Source organism: Bubalus kerabau, chromosome 8 (assembly GCF_029407905.1).
Source record: "Bubalus kerabau isolate K-KA32 ecotype Philippines breed swamp buffalo chromosome 8, PCC_UOA_SB_1v2, whole genome shotgun sequence".
NCBI lineage: Eukaryota > Metazoa > Chordata > Mammalia > Artiodactyla > Bovidae > Bubalus > Bubalus kerabau.
Genome location: NC_073631.1, coordinates 115,747,227 through 115,772,950, shown reverse-complemented (window position 1 = coordinate 115,772,950; position 25,724 = coordinate 115,747,227). Strand labels below are relative to the sequence as shown.

Genomic DNA, 25,724 nt, shown 5'->3' with positions numbered 1-25,724 from the left:
GGCTAAGGGTGAAAGTCGATAACGGATAGAAAAACGTGTTTTTTAAAAAAAGTATAAAGCGCTATTCAAACGCGAGGCAGTGTTGTCATCACGGAGATCCACCCCTTAGCACGTCCCTCCTCTTTCGCCTGGACACCTCGGCTTCCTTTTTTAGGGTCACTTTAACCCTTAGGACCCTATTTCTTGATCTTGGCAGGGGGCCGAGACTCCCGGGTGGCTTTCCCTGACCACGATCTGAGACCCCAGAGCCCCAGAGGCCGAATGGGCAGGCTAGGTGCCCAAAGGGGTGGTGGGGGTGTGTGCTGGCCTCCTCGCTGCCCTTCCAGGACCGTCCCTGCGGGAGGAAGCCCCTCCGTCCACCCCGTGAGAAGAGCTGGGCTGCCCCTTCAGCCGGACAGGTCTAGGGGACCCCTGCCCCGGCCTCGCCACCCTCAGGGGGACCCCCGCCCGCCCCTCCCACCCTCAGGGGGATACCCCGACTGGAGTGCAATTCCTGTTCCCGATTTCCAGCAGGTGGCGGCTCGAGGGAGGGAAGGCGCCCGGAGAACCAAGGGCGGGATCGTGGTGGTGGGGAACGGGGTGGGGGGAGCCTCAGGACGCGCGCCCCAGGCTCGCCCCGCCATCCCCGCCCCCCGGCCCTGGCCCTGCTCCTGTCGCCGCCGCCGCCAGGCCCTAGTCTCGCTCCGGCGGCGGCTGCAGGGGCCGCGGGGCGCCCAGGCCCGGGCCGCCGCCGGGGCCGCCGCCGCCGCCGGCGCTGTGCACGCGCAGGTGGTCCTTGAGCGACTCCTTGTAGCGGAAGCTTTTGCCGCACTCGCCGCACGTGTAGGGTCGCTCGCCCGTGTGGATGCGCTGGTGCTTGAGCAGGTTCTGCTTGCGGATGAAGCTCTTGCCGCACAGCGCGCACTGGAAGGGCCGCTCGCCCGTGTGCAGCCGCTGGTGGTTCTGCAGGTGCTCCTTGCGGCTGTATGTCTTCTCGCACTCGGAGCACTTGTAGGGCCGCTCGCCGCGGTGGGTCATCTGGTGGCGGATGAGGCCCGAGTGGCAGTTGAAGCTCTTCTCGCACTCGGCGCACTCGTACGGCCGCTCCTTGGTGTGGCTGCGGTGGTGGATGATCAGGCTCTTGCGCACGCCGAAGCTCTTGCCGCACTCCGGGCACGAGTAGGGCTTGCTGCGCGCCCCACCGCCGCTGCCGCCGCCGCCGCCGCCGCCGTGCAGTAGGAGACTACGCCGGAGGCCGCCCGGGGAGCAGCAGCTGCCACAGCCCCCGCCCGGACCCCCGCCCGCCGTCCCCGCGCCCCCGCCGCCGCCGCCGCCGCCGCCACCCGAGCCCCCGCCGCCCTCGCCGCCCGCGCCGCGCTCCCCCGGCAGCGCAGGGAAGCCGTCGTCCAGCAGCGCGCCCCCGCCGCGGCTCGGGGGGCCGCCCGCGTCCTCCGGGGGCGCCGGCAGCGGGGGCAGGCTCGGCGGGGCGGGCTGCGGCGGCGGCGGCGGCGGGGCCGGGGCCGGGTTCTTCACCATCAGCAGGCTGTCACCTGCGGGGAGAGACACGAAGAAGCGACATGCTGATACGGCTCGTCCGGGGCGCGGGGGACCCACAACCGTCCCTGCGAGGGGGGGCCCCCAGGTCCTTGATTAGGTCCTCTGAGGCCTCCTGAGAATCATGGGCTGGCGGGCCCCTAGCTTCCCCCGAGGACGAGGGGATTAAACACGGCTGCCTGACCCTCGGACCCGCACAGAGCCGGGAGCCGGAGGCACCCGAAGCGGGTAGGTGGGGGTCACGCAGCTAGGTCAGGAAACACCCCCAGATGCTGGGAAGAGCGGCGCTCTGAGAAAGCTCCCTTGAAAGGCAGAACTGCCGGGAAATAGACTTAACTGTATGTTCCATGCTAATTTATCTAAAGAGAATTTCTTGACAAGAGGGAAAGAATTTGCCAGAACCTATCCCAGGTGAACCCACCACACAGGTGGCTCAGGCAGTAAAGAACTTGCCTGCAATGCAGGAGACCCGGGGTTCGATCCCTTGATTGGGAAGATCCCCTGGAGGAGGGCATGGCAACCCACTCCCGTCTTCTTGCCTGGAGAATCCCATGGACAGAGGAGCCTGGCGGGCTACAGTCCATGGGGTGGTGGCAAAGAGTAGGACTCAACTGAGCCACTGAACCACCACCACCATCCCAGGTGAAAAGCCTGTCTAAAGGCCTAGGGGAGTGGAAGGCAGGGAGCTGGGGGCATGCCTCCCACCTCCCATGTGCGGTTGCATCTCCACCTAGCACGCAGCCTTTGGCCTCCTACAGCAGTGGGGTCAACTGGGTTGGTGCGAGTCCCATCTGGCCTCAGACCCCATCTGTGGGGAGCAGACATCATGGTGCTCTGCACTCCCTGCTGTGGAAGTGGCTGCTTGGCCAGCCTCTCCAGGAAGCACCAGTCTTGCTCCTACAATGATGCTCTTTGCTTGCATCCCTGCCTCTCCATAGTCCATGCTCCCACACTACTGTGGGGTCAGAGGGACACAAAGCCCAAAGCGTCAATCAGAGCAGCGACCTCAGGCCCAGGACTCCGACCCCCGAGGAACCACTGGGTTTGATGACCGTGTTCAGGAGCCTTCTCCTTCCTTCACCCTCCATCATCACCTCCTGGATCCGTCGTTCACAGTCCCTTCTTCCTACAGGAGCCCCAAACTGTGACACGTGTTCCTTACCAGCTGCTCCTAAACAGGCTGGGCTGAGCCCGCCCCCACCCCCCATCTCAGCCCACACTGACGGTAGGTCTGGCTGTGGCCTCTGTCACCGCCGCACTGTGGGCCTTGCTTCTCCCTCTCCACAATCTGCTCCTCTCATTCCTTCATAGGTGTTATTCCCAAGAGGACCCCCAAGGAAACCTCCATCTTGGGGACTGTTTCCCAGGAAACCCAACCCCAAACAGTCCCAATCCTCCTCTGATCCTTCGTCACGCTCGGTGTGGGCACGTTTTTTGGTGCTCTACCTTCCTGACCCAGCTCAGCTCCTGGGTCCCTCTGCCCCTTCCTCTGTCGGGGTAGCCCAGGGGACCCCAGTGCGGTGACAGCGGTCAAGGAGCTGAAGACTGCTGGAGAAGACCACACGTTCAGACCTGGTCTCCCACCCGGCAGCTCAGTGTGTCCCATTTTCCATGGAGACAATGTCACACCTTCTCCTCCAGCATCTAACGTGACGACTTGATAACTCTGAAAATCCCTGGCCAGTAACTGATTCAGATACAAGCACGTGACCTTGTTCTGGCCGATGAGATGTGTTTGCTGGGAAGGCTTCCTCACTCCCTGGAGAGAGTGTAAGGAAAAAAAGATGATCTTTCCTTCCCCTCTGGGGCTGGAGGTGATGCTTGGAACAGCTGTGGCCATGTTGCTTCATCCACACCAAGGGTGGACGAGCAAGGACTGGAAAGAAACTGGGGCCTTGATAATACAGCTGAATCCTTGAACTAACCAAGACTGAAACCAGACCACCTCTTAATTACGTAAGAGAATAAATGTCTTTATTCTTTGAGTGTGGGTGAGTGGGTTTCTGTCCTCGGCTACTGCAATTCTCTTTTTTAGTTTTATTTTTTTGTCTTTATTCTTTAAGGCAGTTTGAATGAGGATTCGAAAGCAGTGAGTATCCTTCCAGACACAATGGCACAGCTTCACCCAACTTAACCCTCCCTTGACTTCATGTGCTCCCCCTATCCAACTACCAGCTCATCTCATTTCTCTGTTCCTTTTTTTTTAGTTAGCTATACTTGCTTTCATTACTTCTTTACCTCCATTCTCTTTCAGACTTTCACAATCAGGCAGCATGTCCCAGCATGCCACTGAAACTTTTGTCAACATTCAGGTCTGCTCGCTCCCAGTCCACTCTCCTTTCCCTGGCTGTTAAGAAGACTCTTGAGAGCTCCTTGAACAGCAAGGAGATCAAACCAGTCCATCCTAATGGAAATCAACCCTGAATATTCATTGGAAGGACTGATGCTGAAGCTGAAGCTCCAATACTTTGGCCACCTGATGCAAAGGGCCGACTCATTGGAAAAGACCCTGATGCTGGGAAAGATTGAAGGTGGGAGGAGAAGGGGACGACAGAGGATGAGATGGTTGGATGGCATCACCGACTCAATGGACGTGAGTTTGAGCAAACTCTGGGAGATGGTGAAGGATGGGGAAGACTGGTGTGCTGCAGTCCATGAGGTAGCAAAGAGCCAGACATGACTTAGCAACTGAACAACAGCAACACAGAAGATGTTATCTCCAAGATAGACATATCTCCAAGAAGATATGTCAAAATCTGCATCCCCCCAGTGGTTCAGAGTGTGACCTTCTTTGGAAACAGGCTCTTTCCAGGGGTAATTAGTTAGGATGAGGTCATACTGGAGGAGGGCAAGCCCCTGATCCAACGTGACTCCTTGACCTTACAAAACACAGACACACAGATGGTGTGAAGACAGAAGATTAGGGTGATACATCCACAGATCAAAAGACAGCAAAGATCACCAACAAACACAGAAGCTAGGAAGAGGCAAGGTGGGGTCCCCCACAGCTTTCAGAGGGAGCAGGGCCATGCCACACCTCTGACTTCAGACTTCAGGCCTCCAGAACTATGAGAATAAATGTCTGCTGCTTCAAGCCACACTGTTCGGTATTTTGTTAAGACAATCCTAGGAAACTAACACCCCTGCATCCTCAAAAGGAAAGGGGTCAATGCTTTGATACAGGCCTTCGAAAGGCTACCACGACAGAGCATCACCCTGTAAGGGGCAGGATGGGTGAGCAGCCATCCCTCTGGACCAAATACCCAGGGGCCCAGCTGGGTGCCCCACTCACCGGGGCCAGAGTCTAACCCGAGCTCCCCGTCCATGGAGTCGCGTGGGCCCCACGGGTACGGCTGCTCCTCCTGCTTTATCCATGACAAGATGTCGTGGGCGGAGATCAGAGACTCTGTTTGGGGAGAGAAGGCAGACAGACTTAGAGCCTGTTCATTTCGCTGAGCATCCCACCAAAGGCTCAAACACCACCACACGCAGAGGCCGCTGCTCTGCCCAGAGGGTGTGTGCAGTCTGGGTATCCTGTGCCCCCACCCTCCATGAGGCCTCCCTGAATGGACCTCACTGGTGCTGCTGCACCTGGGCTCAGCCAGGCAGGAGGCCCATCTCTCAGGAGGCCCGTGTGGCGACAGAGCCAGGATTGGGATCCTGGGAGCCCCAGGGCCATCTGTGGCACCAGGCCAGAGGGGAGCCCAGCCTCTGACGGCCCACAGGACAAAGGGAGGAGGGCAAGGCCTTCATGATCAGCGACAGCAGAGGCGGTGGACAAGGGTTATTAATGAGGACTGCAGCAGAACATCTGCCTCCCTTATCAGGCTTTCTCCTCTGTCCTGGAGCCCTTCAGCTCCCCACCCCAAACCGTGTGAAGCTGTAGAGCTGACAGACTATACGGAACCCCAGACTCTGTATCGGCCTTTCTGCCTGGTGTCCCCAGGGGTCACAACCACCAGAGGAGATGACGCTGGCCTCCTCCACTTTGCAAGTATACATGAACACATGCACATATGCGTGCACACACACGTGTGCACACATAAGCACATATACACACATGCACACATGCACGTGCGTGCGCACACACACACACACACGCACGTGCAGCCTGGGTGGGCAGAGCTTCCCTACTGCTCTTTTATGCTTCCTTTTATACCTGGACTACCCTCAGAAATTTTCTGGGAGTCATCTAGCTAGTATTTGCTCAAGGAAAATTCCAGAAAATGTAAATTACTTTCTGTCAGAAATATGCACCTTTAAAAAGCTTTTTAGGGACGTCCCTGGCCGTCCAGTGGTTAAGACTCCATGCTTCCACTGGGGTGCAGGTTCGATCCCGGGACAGGGAACTAAGATTTCACATGCTGCGTGGCATGGCCAAAAAAAGTACAAAATAAATAAATAAAAAGGCTTGTTGATTATACTTCAGAAATCAGCTATGTCATTTCAGTATCAGTTCACTGACAGGAGAAATTATTGATGTAAGGATTCCTTTAGAGAAATCCTCACTTTTCTAGTAGTTACACACCAAAATGTGTACAAAGTCGTCCTCTGGGGAACACACAGTGGTTCATTCCCTGAGTCTCTCAATGGTCTTTGACCAAAGTGACTCAGTCAGGTTGATTTCCTGGCAGATAGGCACGTCACCCTCCACGTGCGCCGGTGGACCGCTCACCTGAGTTGGGGTCCGTTGGGATGTCCCTCTCTGCCAAGTCCTGCTGGTCCCACACGCACGGGGGCTCCTCCTGTTTGATCCGGGATAGGAGATCCTGCGCGGAGGCCGGCGAGTCTGCTTGAGGGGACAGAGCAGCAAAGGGGTTAAGGGACACGGGCCCTCCCGCCAGGTGCTGCTTTACGTCTCTCGTCTCTCGATAGGTTCTTTTCCCTAAACGTCAGCGGTAATCATTCGGGGTCATTAAAGCCTTAGGTCGGCTTGGCCCCCACTGCTGGTGCTTTTGCTGAGAATAAGTGGAAACTACTTATGAGTGATGACATCACAGGGATGCCACTGAGAGAGCTTGTCTGTCCTTCAGGAATGTAACCCCTTCCACAGTGAGGGAGGTCTTCCTCCTGCAAGGACCAGCCAGGGAAATGACACTTCCAGGAAGCCTTTGGGTGAAGGACAGGGAGGCCTGGCGTGCTGCAGTCCATGGGGTCGCAAAGAGTGGGACACAACTGAGCGACTGAACAACAAGAAAGCCTTTTATCTTCACCATCTTAGGGGGAATTTTCTAAGATGTAATCTATCTGTTCTTTCCTCTGCAGACTCCATTAAACCTCACTTACCTTTTATTGCCATCTTATCTCAAAGACCCCACTGGAGATAGTAATGTGGCTATAAAGGCTTTCGAGGAACGAGCTGGATGAACTGGAAAGCTGTCTTCCTCTGCTGGGGGGCTGTTACCACTCGCCTATGAGTATGAGACTTTGACTAAGGGGATGAGGCTTGTGGAGCTCTAACCCATGGGTAAGTTAAGAGCTTATCTTAACTTATACTATCATCTTAACTTATAGTCACAGGACATTACTGTATCTTGTGATGGGTAATTTTATGTGTCCGCTTGTCTAGGCAACAGTACCCAGATAGTGGGCCAAACATTACTCTAGATGCTATTATGTTGTTTTGTTTTGTTTTGAGGAGTTTAACACTTAATCCATAGACTTGGAATAAGGTGGATTACCTTCCGTTATGTGGGTGAGCCTCTACCACCAGCTGATGGCCAAACAGGAAAAGACTGACTCCCCGAGGAAAGGTGAATCCTACCGGCAGGCTGCCCCTGGTCTCCAGCTGGCAAAAGCCAACTCCTTCAATTCAATCACTCTCTCTCTACACATGTGTGTGCACGCACACACCCTACTCTTCTTTGGAGAACTCTGACTAAGCCACATCTTCTCGAACAGAGCGCTCACGTACACATGTTGGATGGATGCTGTCAAAGAGGAAGTACCCAGACTGCCCATCAGGACGGCGCCTAGGACAGGGGGGCGGCTGGCACAGAGGCAACAGCTGTGTTTGTTTAAAACAAATCAGTTCTTCCCACTTGGGAGCAGGTCTTAGGGACCCACAGATTCCCCACCCACTAAACCTCTAAAATGCCTCACTCTCAGTACTTCAGCAGACACTGTTTTTCGAAGGGAGAAGAATAGTTAAAACCCGATGTTACAAAGAAGAGAAAACAGAACAGCTAAGGCTAGAGGTGCTGGCCCCTCATCCCCATCAGGCACCATGTCTGTGCCTCGTGGGAAACCCTGTCTGTCCTATCCATCAATCGTGGACCCACACTCCATCTTCAGCTCAGGCCTCTGGCCGGGCACACCCGTCAGAGAATGATGGGCGCCTGTAGACCATGCAGACTCTTCCCTCCGCCACTCAGCCCAGGCGGCCAGGTGGCTCACTCACCGGTTATGGACTCCGTGGGGATGGCTCTCTCCTCCAGGCCCCGCTGAGCCCGGGCGCACAGGGCCTCCTCCCGCTTCACCTGAGAGGACGCATCCGGTGCTGGCCCCAGGGGCTCTGCTCCTGAGGACAGAGGGTCACACGGTCGGTACCGTTTTCAGGAATGATCGTCAGCTCGGGGTCAGGGGCACGGCTGACAGCGCTCACCAGGGAAGAGAGCACAGGGGCCTTGAGTTCCTATGGGCACCTAGGAACCCTGAGGAGCAGAAGCGCCTGGGAGCAGGGGGTGATCAACCTCCAGGACAAGGGGGTGGGCCATGCCACAGAGTAAGGTAAGAGAAGGAAGGCAGAGAGCATGGAGACAGCCCATGCTGGGTGGGTACTATCAGGATAGGCCACAGGGCTCCCTCTGCATGGGAGACATCCGGCTTCATTCTGCACCCCAGTCAGAAAGATCAGGCCAGACACACACATACACACACCTACACCAGCAGACACAGACAGACACACACCCACACCAACAGACACAGACACACAGATACATAAACACACACAGATAGACACACCAACAGATAGACACACGACACAGATACACAGATAAACACATAGACACACCAATAGACACACAGACATACACACATACACACACATAGACACACTCACAGACACATACACACACAGACACACCAACAAACAGACACAGACACAGACATACACATATACACACATAGACACACTCACAGACACATACAGACACACCAACAGACAAACACAGACATACACATATACACACTCACACAGACACACACACACACACACACACACCAACAGACACGAGAGACACACAGATACACAGACACACAGATAGACACACCAACAGACACACAGACACAGATACAAAGACACACAGATACACAGATAAACACACAGACACACCAACAGACAGACACACACACAATCACAGACACATACACAGACACACACACAAAGACACACACAGACATACTCACAAACACATACACACACAGACACACAGAGACATACTCACGGACACATACACACACACAGACACACTCAGACACACGCACACAGATAGACACACACTGACACACTCACAAATACACACACACACAGACACACCAACAGACACAAATAGACACAGACACACAGACATACACATAGACACACACACACATGCACACAGACACACACTCACACCAACACAGACACACACAGACACATACAGACAGACACACACACTCAGACACACACAGACACAGACAGACACACAGACAGACACACAGACATACACACAGACATACACAGGCACACACCCACAAGAACACACACAGACACACACACAGAGACACGCACAGACACCCTCACACAGACACATACAGACACACACAGACACACTCACAGACACACACAGACATACTCACAGACACATACACATACACACACACACAATTAGCAGGAAGTTAGACTGGGCAAAGGGAAGCAGCCCAGCCCCATTTCTGGATGGCTAACGCACAGCATCCTATGCACAAGGGACAATAACGCATCTTTCATGTAGACCCCAAGGCGCGACCACAGGGCATCTTCCTCTTACGAGGTTCTCTGGTGTGACTTACACCACCAGCCCCGGCAGGAGACAGCTCAGGCAGGAGGAAAGAGACGAGATGAGGAAACGGAAGACACGGATCTGGGTTTCAGGTCTGCGTTTCGCCCAGCGGATGAGTCACTTGGCCTCTCTGGCTCTCAGTCTGCTCTGTCCCCCCTTAAATGGACACCGTGGTCTCTGTTCTATGTGACACACGGATAGATGACAACTCAGTGAAACAGCTGAGGTTACACTGCTTTCATGGGAAAGGTCATCACAGCTGCTGACCTCAAACGTGTGGGGTGCTTAAGCCAGGGAAGGAGCCATTTAGACAAAATGCCCAGAATAGGCAGATCCACAGCGACCAGTGACTGGGGGGTATGGAGAACGGGAGTGACTACTTCCGGGTGTGGGGTTCCCTATGAGGAAATGTTCTGGAATTAGATAGTGCTGATGGCTGCACCAGCCTGTGAACCACTAAATCCTACACTCCAAACGTGAATTTATGGCAATGTGAATTACATGTCAATAAGGATCATCAAAAAAGCAAGAGAGTTCCAAAAAAACATCTTTCTGCTTTATTGACTATGCCAAAGCCTTTGACTGTGTGGATCACAATCAACTGTGGAAAATTCTTCAAGAGATGGGAAGACCAGACCACCTGACCTGCCTCTTGAGAAACCTATATGCAGGTCAGGAAGCAACAGTTAGAACTGGACATGGAACAACAGACTGGTTCCAAATAGGAAAAGGAGTACATCAAGGCTGTATATTGTCAGCCTGTTTATTTAACTTCTATGCAGAGTACATCATGAAAAATGCTGGGCTGGAGGAAGCACAAGCTGGAATCAAGATTGCTGGGAGAAATATCAATAACCTCAGATATGCAGATGACACCACCCTTATGGCAGAAAGTGAAGAGGAACTAAAGAGCCTCCTGATGAAAGTGAAAGAGGAGAGTGAAAAAGTTGGCTTAAAGCTCAACATTCAGAAAATGAAGATCATGGCATCCAGTCCCATCACTTCATGGCAAATAGATGGGGAAACAGCAGAAACAGTGTCAGACTTTATTTTTCTGGGCTCAAAAATCACTGCAGATGGTGATTACAGCCATGAAATTAAAAGACGCTTACTCCTTGGAAGGAAAGTTATGACCAACCTAGATAGCTTATTAAAAAGCAGAGACATTACTTTGCCAACAAAGGTCTGCCTAGTCAAGGCTATGGTTTTTCCAGTAGTCATGTATGGATGTGAGAGCTGGACTGTGAAGAAAGCTGAGCGCTGAAGAACTGATGCTATTGAACTGTGGTGCTGGAGAAGACTCTTGAGAGTCCCTTGGACTGCAAGGAGATCCAACCAGCCCATTCTAAAGGAGATCGGTCCTGGGTGTTCATTGGAAGGAATGATGCTAAAGCTGAAACTCCAGTACTTTGGCCACCTCATGAAGAGCTGACTCATTGGAAAAGACCCTGATGCTGGGAGGGATTGGGAGCAGGAGGAGAAGGGGACGACAGAGAATGAGATGGCTGGATGGCATCACCGACTCGATGGACATGAGTTTGAGCAAACTCCAGGAGTTGGTGATGGACAGGGAGACCTGGCGTGCTGCAATTCATGGGGTCGCAGAGTCGGACATGACTGAGCGACTGAACTGAACTGAACTGAAGGAGAGCAAACTGGGAGGGAAGGGGCTGCCTTTGAGCAACCTTCTGGGGAGGTTTCGGTGAATACGCCCTCCATGTGTACGATAGGAGGGGCAGAGGGCCCCGACAGGAAGGCTGCTGTGACGAGGCCGAGAATACGGTTGGAGGACCAGATTTCACCTGGTCCGACACCGTCAGGAGAGCCAAGTCCCCGAGAACCCGCATACCTCCTGTCACTAGGTGTGATGTTCTCAGGGAACTGGTTTCTTAGAATTTAAGATTCCCCTCGGGTGAGGGGACAGCCTTGGAGGGTAAATCTGCCTGTGAGAACAGGCTGAGAATGCTGGAGATGACAGCCGGGCACAAAGCAACCGGCCACGTGCACCACGCGCACCACGCGCACCACGCGCACCACTCACACCACGCACAGAATGCACCCTACGTACAGCACGCATACTACGCACCCTATGCATATCACGCACACCACACACCCTACGCACCCATGCACACTACGCACACACGCACATTACACACACCACGCAGCCACACACACTATGCAGCTACGCACACCACACACCCCACATAGCCATGCACACTACACAGCCACGCACACCACACACCCACGCAGAGCCTTCTCCGCCCACTTGCCTGGGCAGGGCCGCTCCCACGTCTAGAGCCCCAGTCAGGCCTGGGAGGCCGCCCCTCCCCATCGTCTCCAGTTTACCTGGGCATCTCAAGTGACATGCCTCTAACCCAAAAGACGGACCTCCATGGTGGCCTTTTTGGCCCTGAAACTTCCTGTACGTGACTGCCAAATCTGCAAGGCGGCAGAACCGGCCCCACGAACAACTAAGAGAAGCTGCGCCCCCGCCCCCCGGAACTCATGCTGGGATGGGGGCTTCTCTCCCGCCCCACCCCGACCTGGGGCTCTCTGCAGCTGCCATCACCTGTGTCTGGATCCATGAGGATCTCTCTCTCTTCTGGGTCACGCTGCTCCCACACGCAGGGCTCTTCCCGGGGCTCAGCCTGAGATGGGGCTTCCGGCTTGGACACGGGTCCCTCCGAGTCTGGAGTGAAGTGGAAGGCAAGGAAGGGCTGAGGGACGTTCACCAAAGGGTCTCCATCAACGGCGATGGGGAGCCCTCCCCTCCCCTCCCCTGGCGCCCCTCTCGGCAGGTGGCCCGTTATGTCAGGTCATCTCTCAGGAAAGTCTAAGTCAATGGATGCTCCAATTCCTGGTGGAGAACTAGCTGGATTCTGGAACCCAGAAATAGCAGCAGAGAGACCGGTGGCTTCTCCAGGGCTGCTGGGAGGTAGCGCCTAGGGATGCTGTTGGGCTGTATTCCAGCATAGTAGCAGCAGAGTGTTCAGTTCTGTAGTAACAGGCCCTGTTCCTGGGTCTTTACTTTCCATACTCTTATCAATTGCTCTAACTTCCTAACAGAGAAGCACCTTGTCTCTTGAATTTCCATGAAGTATGAACACGAAACACCTTGCCTAGGGGTGCATCCTGGGTTGAGAAGCATGTCACCCCTCACTCCGGAGATGCTCGCCTGGGGGACGGAAGGCACACTTACCCAGGGACATCAGGGTTTTGTAGTTCTCCTTAACCAGGTTGTTGTAAAGCTCCTTCTGCCATTCGTCCAGGTTCTTCCACTCGTCCTCGGAGAAGTAAACAGCGATGTCCACAAAGGTCACTGGAACCTGGGCCAACAACAGCCTTAGTCTGGTGCTTCCTGCCTGCTGCTCCTCCCCAGCTCCCAGGAGGGGCACTGACCACTCCACCCCAGACTCTGGCCCCAGTCCCCATGGCCCCAACCTGCCCATCCTGCTTGGCCTGTCTCAGTGGAGTCAGTCCACTCTGATTCTCCTGAGCTTCCAATAACAGGATGGTCACCACTGCCTTTAAAAAATGAGGCATTTCAAAGTTATGTGGCAGCCTGGATGGGAGGGGAGTTCGGGAGAGAATGGATGCATGCATATGTATGGCTGAGTCCCTTCCTGTTCACCTGAGACTATTACAACATTGTCAAGCGGCTATATGCCAATACAAAATGAAGTTTAAAAGTTTGGAAAAAAAATAATAAAAAACTAAAAATGAGGTATTTAACCACATCCTTTGTAAATTCACTTTAAGGTCAACTGGGTACCCAAAGGTCAAGCTTTTGGTGTTCAGGGTGACAGACATAGGGTAGGTTCTTAGAGTCTCAGGGAATCAAATACAATAAAATCCTGTTGAGAAGCTGTACTTCTGTCACCTCTAAGTACACAGCTACTTTTTTGTCACTAAAACTTGCTGGTGCTAAGGCTCTTGATCTGCTTTGGGCACCACTATGTCCCAAGCATCTAGAAGCTCGTAGTTTGGAGTCAGTAAGCATTTGCTGGATGTGTTGAATGGTCTTTGCCCACACTAGGAAGGTCCTGCTGGAGCCTGAGTCATCGGTTGTCTAATGTCAGTCACAAGGTTCAGGGGCATCTCGTCTGCCCCATAAAGCTGTCATCTCAGGTGGGCGAGGCCTCCTGTGCCCATTGCGGTCACTAACCAGCGTGGCCTCATCTTCACAGAATCGTTCAGGATGGTTTCCGTTCCGTGACTTAAGGATCTGAGCTGCCCTGTGCTGACCACCAGCCTCACCTCCTACCACTTTCTGTTTCTGCTGGGCCAGCCTTTCCCCCTCACCCTGAAACCCAAGCCCTCGGTTCTCCCCAGGCCCTGACTCTTGGTACCATCTTTCTTGGTACCTGACATGTGGCACCTTGGTGTGAATTAGAAAAAGCTGCCCTCTTGGGGTCAGGCCCGCGGGCGCGCTGTCTGGTGACTGGGCAGTGCCCGTACACAGAGGAGAAGTGCCAGTGCCAGGGTCAGGTGCCATGTGGCACCTGGATGCTGCCTATTGCCTGGCGGTGCACTCCCATCTGTAGAAACAGAACTAGAACTTCAAATCCCCCGGACCTTCCACAGACTTGGGCGAACCCCCAACCTAGGAAACTGAGGCAGACCGCCGTCTTCATTTAAATTCCCTGCCCAAGACAAAGGTCACGAAATTCTGCAGGTGACAACCGCGATACACTCTGACCTCTTGGCTGAGGCTCCAGGCTGCTTCGCAAGCCTCTTGGCCGGCTTGTTTCCACCTTACTGTGTTCCCCGGGAGGCTTCTTTCGAACTCTTCACTCTCCCCAGCCACCCCCAGTCTCCCTTTGATGGCAGCCTGCTGGTCGCAAGCTCCTGGCTCAGCCGTCTCCCAGGCTAGCCGAGTCCCCACACGTGCCCTTCATTTCTCCTCTTCCTCCAGCTTGTGACACAGTCCACACCAGCTTCTCCCTCGGGCATCTTCCATCTCTCCCCACCCTGCTCTCACTTCAGGGCCTCCAGCCCTCCACGCTGCCACCTTGAGTGAGGCTACGAGCCTTCTTCTCCTGAAATGTTCCAGAGACCTCCCTGTCCAGGGGTGAAGACTCCATGCTTCTATTGCAGGGAGAACGGATTCCATCCCTGGTCAGGTAACTATGAATAAGATCCCACATGCCACTTGGCATGGCTCAAAAAAAAAAAAAAAAAAAAAGGAAAGAAACATCCCAGGACGCACGCTCTGTGTTTTCTTCACAATCCACACATTCCTCACTCCCTGAAATCTGCCCCTGAGCCCCATACTGTCTGAAACCACCTTCTGGGAGGTTGTCAGTTTCCCGCCGATAACCCTTGACCCCTCAGTCCTCACAGAGGCCAGAGCACCTTCCTGAAATCTCCTGCTTGGTTCCCACAGCCACAGAGCCCGGCTCTCATCTTCCTTACAGCTCCTCCTTCTTCCCTCCGAGATCAAGGTCCGCCCCTCACTCTTCCCTGTTTCCTTTCCCCTTGGCAATTTCCTTTTTTTTTTTTTTTTTGCTTTTGTCTTTTACAAGTTCTGTGGGTACCTCTTTGTAGATGACACTCTTCAACATTCCCTTCAGAGTTCACATTTCAACGGCCTTCTGACTGGCTTCATTTATTCATCTTTTAAGGACCTCACACAAAATGTATTCAGAACCAAGTTGGTGGAATTCTCTGGAGATACAGTGAATAAGCGTCCACCTACCAATGCGGGAGACGTGGGTTCGATCCCAGGTCCGGGAAGAGTCCACGTGCCGCGGAGGAACTAAGCTCGTGTGCCACATCTACTGGGCCCGCGTGCCTACATACCAGGCTCCACAGCAACAGGAGCCACCACAGCGAGAAGCCTGCGCACCACAGCGAAGAGCAGCCCCTGCTCACCACAACTAGGGAAAGCTCGTGTGCAGCAGCAAAGACCCAGTGCAACCAAAAAAAAAATCTGTTGCCTTTTCCAACACACCAACTCCTCTGCCTCCCTTCACCAGTCAAAATTCTAGGACCATAGTCTCCCAGGTGGAAAAAGATATCACTGCAAAAACTTCACTGTGCTAGGATGTGGCAGAAGTCTGAAACATGGTCCAAGACTACGGGCAGCGTACAGTTCAGCCAGACAGAAAAGACTATCCATGAATTATCATAAATAATTACACAATTACTAGAACCCACAAGGCACAGAGGAGCTGAGAGACAACGGCCTTCCTTGGATCTGACAAAGAGAATGTATCTAACAAGGCCAAGAGTCTACAAGGAATGAAAACTATGGCCCACAATATTAACAGTCTCATGGTGCCTTATGGTTGTGGATATTTTAAAATACATCCACAAATTCTTTGTCCCTTCAAGAAATAGAGCCTAATTCTCCTTCCATTGAGTGTGAGCAAGACTGAGTGAGTGACTTGCTTCTAATAAAAAAAGAAGTGATGGTGTACAACTTCTGCTGTTTGGTTGTTCAATCCCTAAGTCATGTTCAACTCTTTGCATCCCCATGGACTGCAGCACACCAGGCTCCTCTGTCCTTCACTATCTCCTGGAGTTTGCTTATATTCAGGTCCATTGAGTTGGTGATGATATCTAACCATCTCATCCTTTGCCGCCCTTTTCTCCTCCTGCCCTCAATCTTTCCCAGCTTCAGCATCTTTTCCAATGAGTCAGCTCTTCAGATCAGGTGGCCAAAGTATTAGAGCTTCAGCATCAGTTCTTCCAATGAACATTTAGAATTGATTTCCTTTAGGATTGATTGGTTTGATTTTCTTGCAGTCCAGGGGAGTCTCAAGAGTCTTCTCCAACACCACAATTTGAAAGCATCAATTGTTCACTGTTTAGCCTTCTTTATGGTCCAATTCTCACTTCCGTACATGATTACTGGAAAAGCCATAGCTTTGACTCTATGGACCTTTGTTAGCAAAGTGATGTCTCTGCTTTTTAACGCACTATCGAGGTTTGTCATAGCTTTCCTTCCAAGTAGCAAGCGTCTTAGTGGAGGTGATGGAATTCCAGTTCAGCTATTTAATATCCTAAAAGATGATGCTATTAGTGTGCTGCACTCAGTATGTCAACAAATTTGTAAAACAACTTCTGAGGTTGGGTCATAAAAGTTGCTACAGCTTCCATCCTGGTCTCTCTTTCTGGATCCTTCACTCTGGGGGAAGACAGCTGCCATGTTATAAGGATTCTTAAGCAGCCTTACGGAACAGGTTCAAGCAGTGAGGAACTAGCTGAGGCTTCCTGCCAGGAAGGAAGGAGCAACTGGAAGCCAATCCTCCAGCCTCAGTTGAGCCTTCAGATGACTGTAGCCCCGGTCAACAGCTTGACTATAACTTCATGAGACTCTGAGCCAGAACCACTCAGCCAAGCTGCTCCTGAGTTCTGTAAGATGGAAACTGTAAGATGATAAAAAATAGTTTTTTTAGGCTGCTAAGTGTTGGGGTATTTGTTACACAGCAATGGATAACTAATACAATGAGCTACCCGGTGTTGTTACAGCGGTCCTCGCAGCTCCACAAATCAAGCGTATTATCATCTTCATGTTACAGACGAGAACACTGAAGCTCAGAGGGACCCGCTGAGAATTCACTTGCTGAATGACTTATTTAAAGGTCACTTCTTTCCTAAGAGGAATTGAGGAAGCCCGGAGACAACAAAAAACATACTTGACCTGTGGTAGGAAAACTGATATGTGGTAAAGCCAAGATTCAAACCCAAGCTTTCTGCTTCCAGACCCCACAAGTAAGCCATGTTCCGTGAGGTACAAATCAAGACCCCGACACGTGGTTCAACGCACAGAATGCACAGCGGGGCCAGGACTCAGCACTGAGTTAAAGTGCAGAACACAGACAAGAGCAAAGGGCAGCGTGTGGGGAGATGGACACAGCAACACGGTATATACGCCAAACTCTACACAGAACAGCCCCGCGGGCTGCAGCGGCAGAGGGCAGCTTAGGGAGGAACCGCTGTTAGGACTCAGCTCTGCGAGGCCTCGATGGATCACCGTCCAGCACCTCCTCTGGCCAAGCCACTGGCTTGACTGCCAGAACCAAAGATAAAAAAGGGCCAGGCCCTCACGTGGAAGCCTAAGCCCTCCAGCTGCAGAGTCACTCGGCACACATGTTTTGCTACAAGCAGGTCCTGTCACAGGCACTGGGATGCTGCAGTGAACCACACGGAGGAAAGCCAACCAAGAGACACAGAGAAAGTATTTCAGATACCTGAATGCTTAATTGCTTGGAGGAAATGAGAGCAGAGACCAAGGAAAGAGTGTGCTGGGCTGGGTGGCCAAGAAGGGGACACTGATCCAGTGACAGCTAGCAGACCCCTGATGGGAGAGACCTGGGGTGGAGGGCGGCTTCAGTGAAGGAAAGTCCCTGCCAGGGGGACCCTGTGATATGCTGGCATCAAGGAGTGGGCAAGAGGGGGTGAAGGGAGATAAGGTCAGAAGGGTGGGTTTGAGGGAGGGGACCACTGACAAAATGGGGGTTTTTAAACTGAATAACCTGGGGAGCCATTTGAGGGCTTTAAACAGAGGTGATATGACTGATATATTTTTCAAAAGGATCAGTCTGGTTGCTCTGTTGAAAATAGATGGTCTGGGGTGGGGGCCAAGGATGGAGACAAGGGGACCAGCGAGGAGGCCACAGCAGAAATCAGACAGGAGGCAGAGGTGGTTACAATTAGACGAAGGTGGGAACAGTGGAGGCAGCGGGGGGTAGGAGGGGGGCTGTGTGTATATTCTGAAGAAAAATCAGATAGTATTTACTAATATAATGGAAATCAGGTGTGAGAACGAGAGGAGGCGAGGATGACCCCGAGCCTTGCAGCCTGAGCAGCTGAAGGATGAGGATGACTTTGAGGAGAACAGGGTTCAGGCAGAAATCAGTTCAGTTTAAGTAAGTAAGTGAAAGTCACTCAGTCATGTCTGACTCTTTGTGACCCCATGAACGGGGAATTCTTTAGGCCAGAATACTGGAGTGGGTAGCCTTTCCCTTCTCCAGGGGATCTTCCCAACCCAGGGATTGAACCCAGGTCTCCTGAACCCAGGTCTCCTGCATTGCAGGCGGATTCTTTACCAGCTGAGCCACGAGGGAAGCCCAAGAATACTGGAGTGGGTAGCCAATCCCTTCTCAAGGGGATCTTCCCGACCTAGGAATCGAACCGGGGTCTCCTGCATTGCAGGCGGATTCTTTACCAAGTGAGCTATCAGGGAAGCCCCAGTTTGGTTTGAGTTAAATCTAAGATATTTACTGACAGCCTGATGGAGATGCTGAATTAGCAGGCAGGAATGCGAGTCTGGCATTCGAGAAGAAAGTCTAGGCAGGATACAGAGAGCAAGAGTGGGAGGGAAAGACTGCACTCGGGAGTTCACGGCACACAGACTGTATCTATAGCGCTGAGCCTGGGTGAAATCACGAGGGAGGCAGGAGAGACCGCAGGCAGGTCAGGAGGAGCCCGGGCCCACTCCAAACGTAAGAAAAGGAGAGGAAATGGCAAAGAAGACTGAGAAGCGGAGCTGGTGCTGTAGGGAAAGAACCAAGGTGGGGAGGGGTGTCCGGAAGCCAAAGGGTGTTTCTAGGAAGGGTGGTCTCCTGCATGAAACGCTGCTGAGAGGGCAGGAAGACGAAGACTGGGACTTTAACACTGTGGTTCTAATGATCCTTGGCTCTATGCTCATGAACACCATTAGAGCTCTGGCAAGGCCAACAGGATGACGAGGTGGTGGCAAGAACCTCAGCTACATGAGTTCAGGGAGAATCATCTAATCCCCAGTTTACTGGAAGACTGAGAAGAGAGGAACACAATAAATGAGAGCAGGGAGGATGCAGCAGCAGAGTCCAGACAGTGAGGAAGTCCACAGGTCAGATGGCCTAGTACTACAAGGGAATATGGGAGAGACAAAGGAGGCACTTACAGGGGGGAAAAACTTAGAGACATAGCAATCACAGTGTGTAGACTTATTTAAGTTCACATTTGGGCAGCTCAGTTGGTAAAAAACTAGCCTGCAATGCTGGACACCCAGGTTCCATCCCCGGATAAGGAAGATCCCCTGCAGAAGGAAATGGCAACCCACTCCAGTATTCTTGTCTGGGAAATCCCATGGACAGAGGAGTCTGGCGGGCTACAGTCCATGGGGGTTGCAAGAGTCGGACACGCCTTAGCTACTTAGACTAGACTATAGAACAAAATATTTTTGGAAGAAAATCGGAACACTGATTGGATATTTGAGTAGGCTGAAGTCTTTGTTGTGGTAGCCACAGTATTGAGATTTTTACTTTAAAAAGAGAGTCCTTACCTTTTAGAGCTACACTTTGAAATATTTACAATTAAAGCGACTGCTGGGGACTTCCTTGGCAGTCCAGGGGTTAGGACTCAGCCTTCCAATGCAGGGAGCTTGGGTTCAATCCCTGGTTGGGGAAATAAGATCCCACATGCCTCACGATGGGCTTCCCTTGGTAAAGAAACTGCCTGCAATGCAGGAGACCTGGGTTTGATCCCTGGTTGGGAAGATCCCCTGGAGAACAGATAGGCTACCCCCTCCAGTATTCTTGGGCTTCTCTTGTGGCTCCGCTGGTAAAGAATCTGCCTGCAATGAAGGAGACCTGGGTTCAATCCCTGGGTTAGGAAGATCCCCTGGAGAAGGGAACAGCTACCCGCTCCAGTATTCTGGCCTGGAGAATTCCATGGACTGTATAGTCCATGGGGTCACAAAGAGCTGACACTTTGACGTTAGACACTTTCATGCATCACAATATGGCCATGCATCACAATATGGCCAACAAAACCGCAATTGCTGTCTGAGATGTTTTTCAAGATAAAATGGGAGGGAGACATGGGTAGGGAGTGAGATGAAAGAAGAGTGTCCAAGAGCTGGTAACCACTGAAGCTGGATGATGCGTTCATGAGGGTTCATTTCGCAATTCTATCTACTTTTATATAGGTTTGAATTCTCTATAATAAAAAGGGAAGGAGAGAAAATGGAGGGAAAGAACTGGTGACAGCAAATGCAGACTGCTCTAAAGCAGAGCAGAGAGATGAAGTCACAGTGGCGGGAGATGCTGGTCTAGGGAGCTGTTTTACTCCAGAGATGGGCGGCAGTGCAGAATGTCTACAGGCTGGTGGGGACGACGAGCCAGTGGAGGGGGAGGAGGTGACGGTGCAGGGGGCGAAGGGGAGAGAGGCTGCGTGACTCCTGGCGCAGGTGAAGGGGTGGAGCCCACAGAAAGGCAGAGTACACATGGCTGGACGTGGAAGTCTCCGTAGGGGGACCCCGTCTTCTCAGTGGACTAGAGAGCAGCCCGTTGACCGAGAGTGCAGGGTTGATGGGCCAGGAGAAGGTGGGAGGGAAAATAGAACAGGAAACGGAGCGTGAATTCTGATCGTGAGATAGGCCCGCTGATGATGGTCATGACTCTATCGACTCTGCTCAGAGTGGTTTCGGGTCTTCTCCAGCTGCGTGCAGAGGAGCCAGCACAGACAACAGCCAACAACAAACAGTCTTTGAAGGTGTCAAGGCGAAAACCCAGGCGGGAAAAGCTTTAGGAATTTGCAGACACCCAGACCCCTCAGGAGGGACTGGGAGCAGAGAGGGCAAAAGGCTCACAGAGAGAACCCGCGGGCTCTGTGGGGAATGGGTGGAGGCCAGTCTCCCTGCAGAAGAACATTCCAGACGAGGTTGTTTAATTGGAGGCCGGCTTTGAGAGGACACCGACATTGGGCAACCGGGCGTCAGAGACGTTTGTGAGAAGGCCTGACGAAATGAAATCAAGGTGCTGGTCCTCACCGTCCTCCCTGCCCCTTGGGGACCACCGCTTACCTTGGGGACCTCGCCCTTGCTGCCCGGGGGCAGCCGCAGGACCCAGAAGTTCCTGTTCCTCAGCAGGTTCTCCATGTTCTCCAGCCGCCTCTGCAGGAGCCCGTACTCCTGCAGCAGGGTCCCCAGCACGGCCCACTTGCCCTCCATGTGGTTCCCGAACTCCACGGCCGTCTTCTCGCAGTCGGCCAGCTTCTTCTCGGCCGTCCCCGTCCGGCCCTCCAGGTTGAGCAGCTGGCTGGCCTGGGCGTCCACCTTCCTCTCCACGGCCTGGATGGCGGCCACCACGGTCCAGAGCGAGATCTCCGCCGTGGGCAGCTGGGGCTCTCGCATCATGCGGTCGGGAAAGACGGGGGCCCGATCTGGGAAGGGCGGGAACTGGAAAGGCATCGGTCGCCGGGCATCCATGTCCCATTCCTGAGCCTGCGGGCAGAGGAGGGGAAGTGACGGCCGGCATGAGACCCCGTGTGAGGAGCGAGGGTGGCCTGAGAGCAGGGGACAACGCGTCAAATGCTGCAGATCCCCGTTCTCCTGCCAAGCCCCTGCCTCTCTGGCTACGGCGTGTTCACTAACGTCTGCAGCAGTTAGTGGGCACCCACCCACCGGACCTTCCCACTTCCGGCCTGTGGGAGTCAGGCTGGTCGCTAGTCTACCACCCACCTTGACCCATGGCAGGTCAAGTTGGTGGACCCTGTCCTAAACTGTCACAGGCCACCTCTCTTTGACGAGACCAGCTGCTTTCTTCATGGGCTAGACTTAATGATGAGCTCCGCAGAGCTTGCCCAGCGTTTGCTGCTTCAAAGCAAAAATGTTCACATCAGTCACGCGCCCCTAATCATCCCAGCAATCTCTAAGCAGGTTAGGGCAAGAACGATTATCCTAGAGCTCTGCTTTAAAGATGATGAAGTAGAAGCCCAGAGAAGTGCCTTTCCAGAGCACGGCTCTGCACCGCCTACTGCAGCGGTTCTAGGTGCTGCAGGTTGACAAAAACACAGTTCAGATAATGGGGCTGGGGGCGCGGGAGACACTGGGAGCCCGAGCCAGAGAACAGGCGAGCAGCCTTGTCTCCTCACACAACTATGTATTCATATTTCCCAAAGTGGGTGTGCCTGAAAATGTCATTCCCTGAGGAGGGGGGAGGGGGGAGCATCTCTAAGAGGAAGAGAAGATCCCCCCACCCCTCCTGCTTCCCTGGGGGAGGGGTACCCAATAGCCCTGGTCCTCCAGTACCCCCAGCTCTGGGTCCTCACCCAGAAAGGCAAAGTCCCCAGGATGCAAGTTAAGAGTTGATCCCTATGACCAAGAGAGGGGTGGTCACCGTGTACTGTTGACCCGGGGACTGGCCCCATACCCCACCAGCACCCGGGGCTTGCTGGACAGCAGGGCTGAAATGGTCTCTCCTTGCCATGTGACAGGGGAAGGGTCACGTTCTGTTCTCTCTGTTGCTGCTGAAGGGGCCCTCAGGATGGGTGAAGTGGAGACCAGTTACTCAGAGGTGAGCTGGGCAGGTCAGGACAGACACGCTCACGGCCCTCTCAGACTCAGAGTGGCTGTGGCAGCCACAGAGGAAGATCACACAGGTTCCAGGGAGCGACTCCTGACATGGGAGAAAAGGCAGCAGGGCCTGGGTGAGAGGTCCTAGCATCTCCAGCAAAGCCATGCCCTTGGCACACAGAGGTGTCATTCCAGCTTGGCCCACCGAACGGGTCAAGGGCTGACGGGTGGAAGTTCAGAACGTCACCAGGCCCAGTTTACTTTTCACAGGTGTTGGGGGAGAAAAATTTTCCTTCTACCCTTCTAGGTTCTTCGCTGGTCTCACAGTCAAATTGCCATAAGACAGATCAACATGAGAAAAACAAATTTAGTAAGATGTATACCTCCTGCATTGGAGAAGGAAATGGCAACCCACTCCAGTATTCTTGCCTGGGAAATCCCATAGAGGAGCCTGGCAGGCTACAGTCCACGGGGGTCGAAAAGAGTCGGACACGACTGAGCGACTAAACAAACAAACATACCTCCTGTAAACATGGGCAAGACCCAGAAAACTGAGTGATCTGCCAAAATGACCCAAACCACTGTATGAAGTACCATCTACAGCTAAGGACAAAGGATGATGTTAGGGGCAGGGGAGTTAGTTATGGGGGTGACCAGGGAAAGGACAGGATGCAAGGGCACAGGTTAATGCAGATATAAGTCACTGCCTTCTCCTCTGATAAAGAGGTTTTAGCGATTGAGTCATGCCCTCTTCCTGGTACAGCGATGGAGGTTTCTCTTCTACAAAGGGAACTCCTACTTGGTTTTCAGAGCGTCTCCTGTGCCTGCAGCTCCTCTAAAATAACCATCTTAAAATAATCCTGGTGCCAAGGAGGCAGATTTTGGGGCAGCAGATTCTGCTCCCCTAAACAGGTTTGGAGATGTAAGGCTGAAACATGGTCAGACAGGACACAGCAACTCCTGGCCAACGTGTCAGAACCTGGCTGGCTGAGAACCAGGCCAGGGACAGAGGGGGGCTTGGCGGAGTCCAGCCGAGGTCAGCTCCCACCCTCTGCCCCTGGCAAAGCCATCGAGGCCTGTCTCCACCTCACACACAGCCCTGGAGCTCTGGCTTCCCAATTCGTCTGCACCCTGAGCTCCTTACGGACTGGTGCCCACTCTCAACCCCAGAGACTCCAATTTCACCGGTCTGGAGGAGGCTTGGGCGTCAGGAGTCTTGAAAGGTGCTCAGGTGCTTCTAACAGTGCGGCCAAGTTTGCCCACCGCTGGCAAGAGGGCAAAAGCACCTCTCACCCGCCCCTTCCTCGATCACAGCCGGTGCCAGGGGGAAACGGTGAATCGCTGTTACACTTGGGGAGAGATGATGGCCGTACAACATTTAAACACACCTTTCTGTCTGAGTTGGCCGCAGCGGTAAAATCTGACCAGGGACCCCGCGCGCCCACGTCCCCGGCCCGGCGCGAGGCGGCCGGTCAGCCCCTAGGCGAGCCCGGGCCGGGGTGGGGGACGCGGTCACGGCAGGGACCGCGCGTTCCGGGCCCTCCCCCCGCAAATCCCCGGCCCCGCGGGGGCCTCCCCGGGGCGCCAGCTCCCGGCCCGGCCGGCACGCGGCCTCGGGGGCCCGCCGCTCCGGGGTGCGGGCGGGGGCCTGCGAGGGCGCCGGGCCCGGCCTGCCTCGCGAGCCCCCGTCCCCCCGCCCGCGGCCGGGGGCCCCCCGCCGCCCCGGCCCCGCGCCCCGCCCCCACGGCAGGCGGGCGGCCATGGCGCCGGCGGGGGTGCACCCACCTGCATGGGCGGCATTCCCTCGGCCATTTCCCCGCGCAGCGCCGGCTCCTGATGGCAGACCTCCTCCGGGGGCAGGGCCTGCGCCCAGCTCCAGCTCCCGCTGTCCAGCCCCAGGCCCTGGATGCCCAGCTGCTGAGGCTGCGGCCGTGTTGACACAAACTGCATCCTGGGAGCGCTGTTCCCCCGCTCGGGCCGGCCAGGGAGAAGAAGAACGTTTTCCAGGCGCCTTCCCCCTCGCCGGGGCCGGACAGCTCCATCTACAGCCCGTAGGAGCAAACAGTCCCCTTCGGCGGCGCTCCCCGCCCCTCCGCCGCCCGCGCCGCCAGCCAATGGCCTCCGAGCTCCTGCCCGCCTGCGGGGACCGACGGGGGCCGCTCCGAGGCCCGGAGCCACCGCCGCTCCGAGGTGGCCCTACAGCCCCGTGGGCCCCTCGGTGCGGGTGGCCTGCCCCAAAGTCCCCAACCGCGCAGGGTCCTGAGCCCGGGGCGGGATTTCTGTCCGTTCGGCTAATATCTATTGGGCATCCCAAAGGACCTGACCCTTCTGGAAAATGTTGCAGTTATCTTCAGCCACCTTTGTTCTGGCCTTGCCTGTTGCCTCACTCCTTTGCAGGCTTCACCTCCCCCACTGTCCCTCTTCTCGATCCAGATTTACCTGGATCAACTCCGGGCCTTTGCCTGGATGCCAGAGAAGTGACCTGGGTTGGGTTAGAAGAGGGCCAGACCCTTCCAGCCAGGAAAGGAGCCCTGGGTTTTAACAGCAGCCTCCTCGAGCACCTTTAAATGCAGGTCAACGGCAGTTTGGAACACCAGGCCAAGTCAGAGGAGGATGGGGGAAGAGGACAAGATAGGCTGATGGAGAAAGCGTGGGAAGGGGAAACTCATTCACTCATTCCACGACTATTTACTGAGCACCCACTAGTGTCAGGGCTTTCCTGGTGGCTCAGATGGTAAAGAATCCACCTGCAACACAGGAGACCTGGGTTCGATCCTTGGGTCGGGAAGATCCCTTGGAGAAGAGAACAGTTACCCACTCCAGTGTTATTGGCTGAAGGATTCCGTGGACAGAGGAGCCTGGTGGGCTACAGTCCATGAGGT

General features: G+C 54.2%; 1 protein-coding gene across 2 annotated transcripts; it reads right to left on the bottom strand.

The window, feature by feature from the left end:
* Window positions 1-471: 471 nt before the first annotated feature.
* On the bottom strand, window positions 472-24,889 carry ZNF282 (zinc finger protein 282). 2 transcript variants are annotated; one of them, XM_055591229.1, is made up of 8 exons: window positions 24,628-24,889; window positions 21,352-21,771; window positions 12,754-12,880; window positions 12,124-12,243; window positions 7,934-8,053; window positions 6,209-6,325; window positions 4,826-4,939; window positions 472-1,529 (listed from the first exon to the last, which is right to left on the bottom strand). In XM_055591229.1, exons 1-8 carry the CDS (start codon window positions 24,790-24,792, stop codon window positions 673-675), a joined length of 2,040 nt encoding a protein of 679 aa, XP_055447204.1. In that variant the 5' UTR covers window positions 24,793-24,889; the 3' UTR covers window positions 472-672. The 2 variants fall into 2 exon arrangements, with proteins under 2 accessions (XP_055447204.1, XP_055447205.1); XM_055591230.1 differs by having other exon boundaries at window positions 6,209-6,322; window positions 24,628-24,888.
* Between the last annotated feature and the right edge of the window lie 835 nt (window positions 24,890-25,724).

Excerpts from the sequence above, each read along its gene's own strand:
- ZNF282 (XM_055591229.1), bottom strand. The coding sequence starts at position 24,792 with ATGCAGTTTGTGTCAACACGGCCGCAGCCTCAGCAGCTGGGCATCCAG. Across the intron at positions 6,326-7,933 it reads CCCCACGGAGTCCATAACCG|CAGACTCGCCGGCCTCCGCG; the intron begins GTGAGTGAGCCA and ends TGTCCCCTCAAG. Across the intron at positions 1,530-4,825 it reads CGGGTTAGACTCTGGCCCCG|GTGACAGCCTGCTGATGGTG; the intron begins GTGAGTGGGGCA and ends CTCTCCCCGCAG.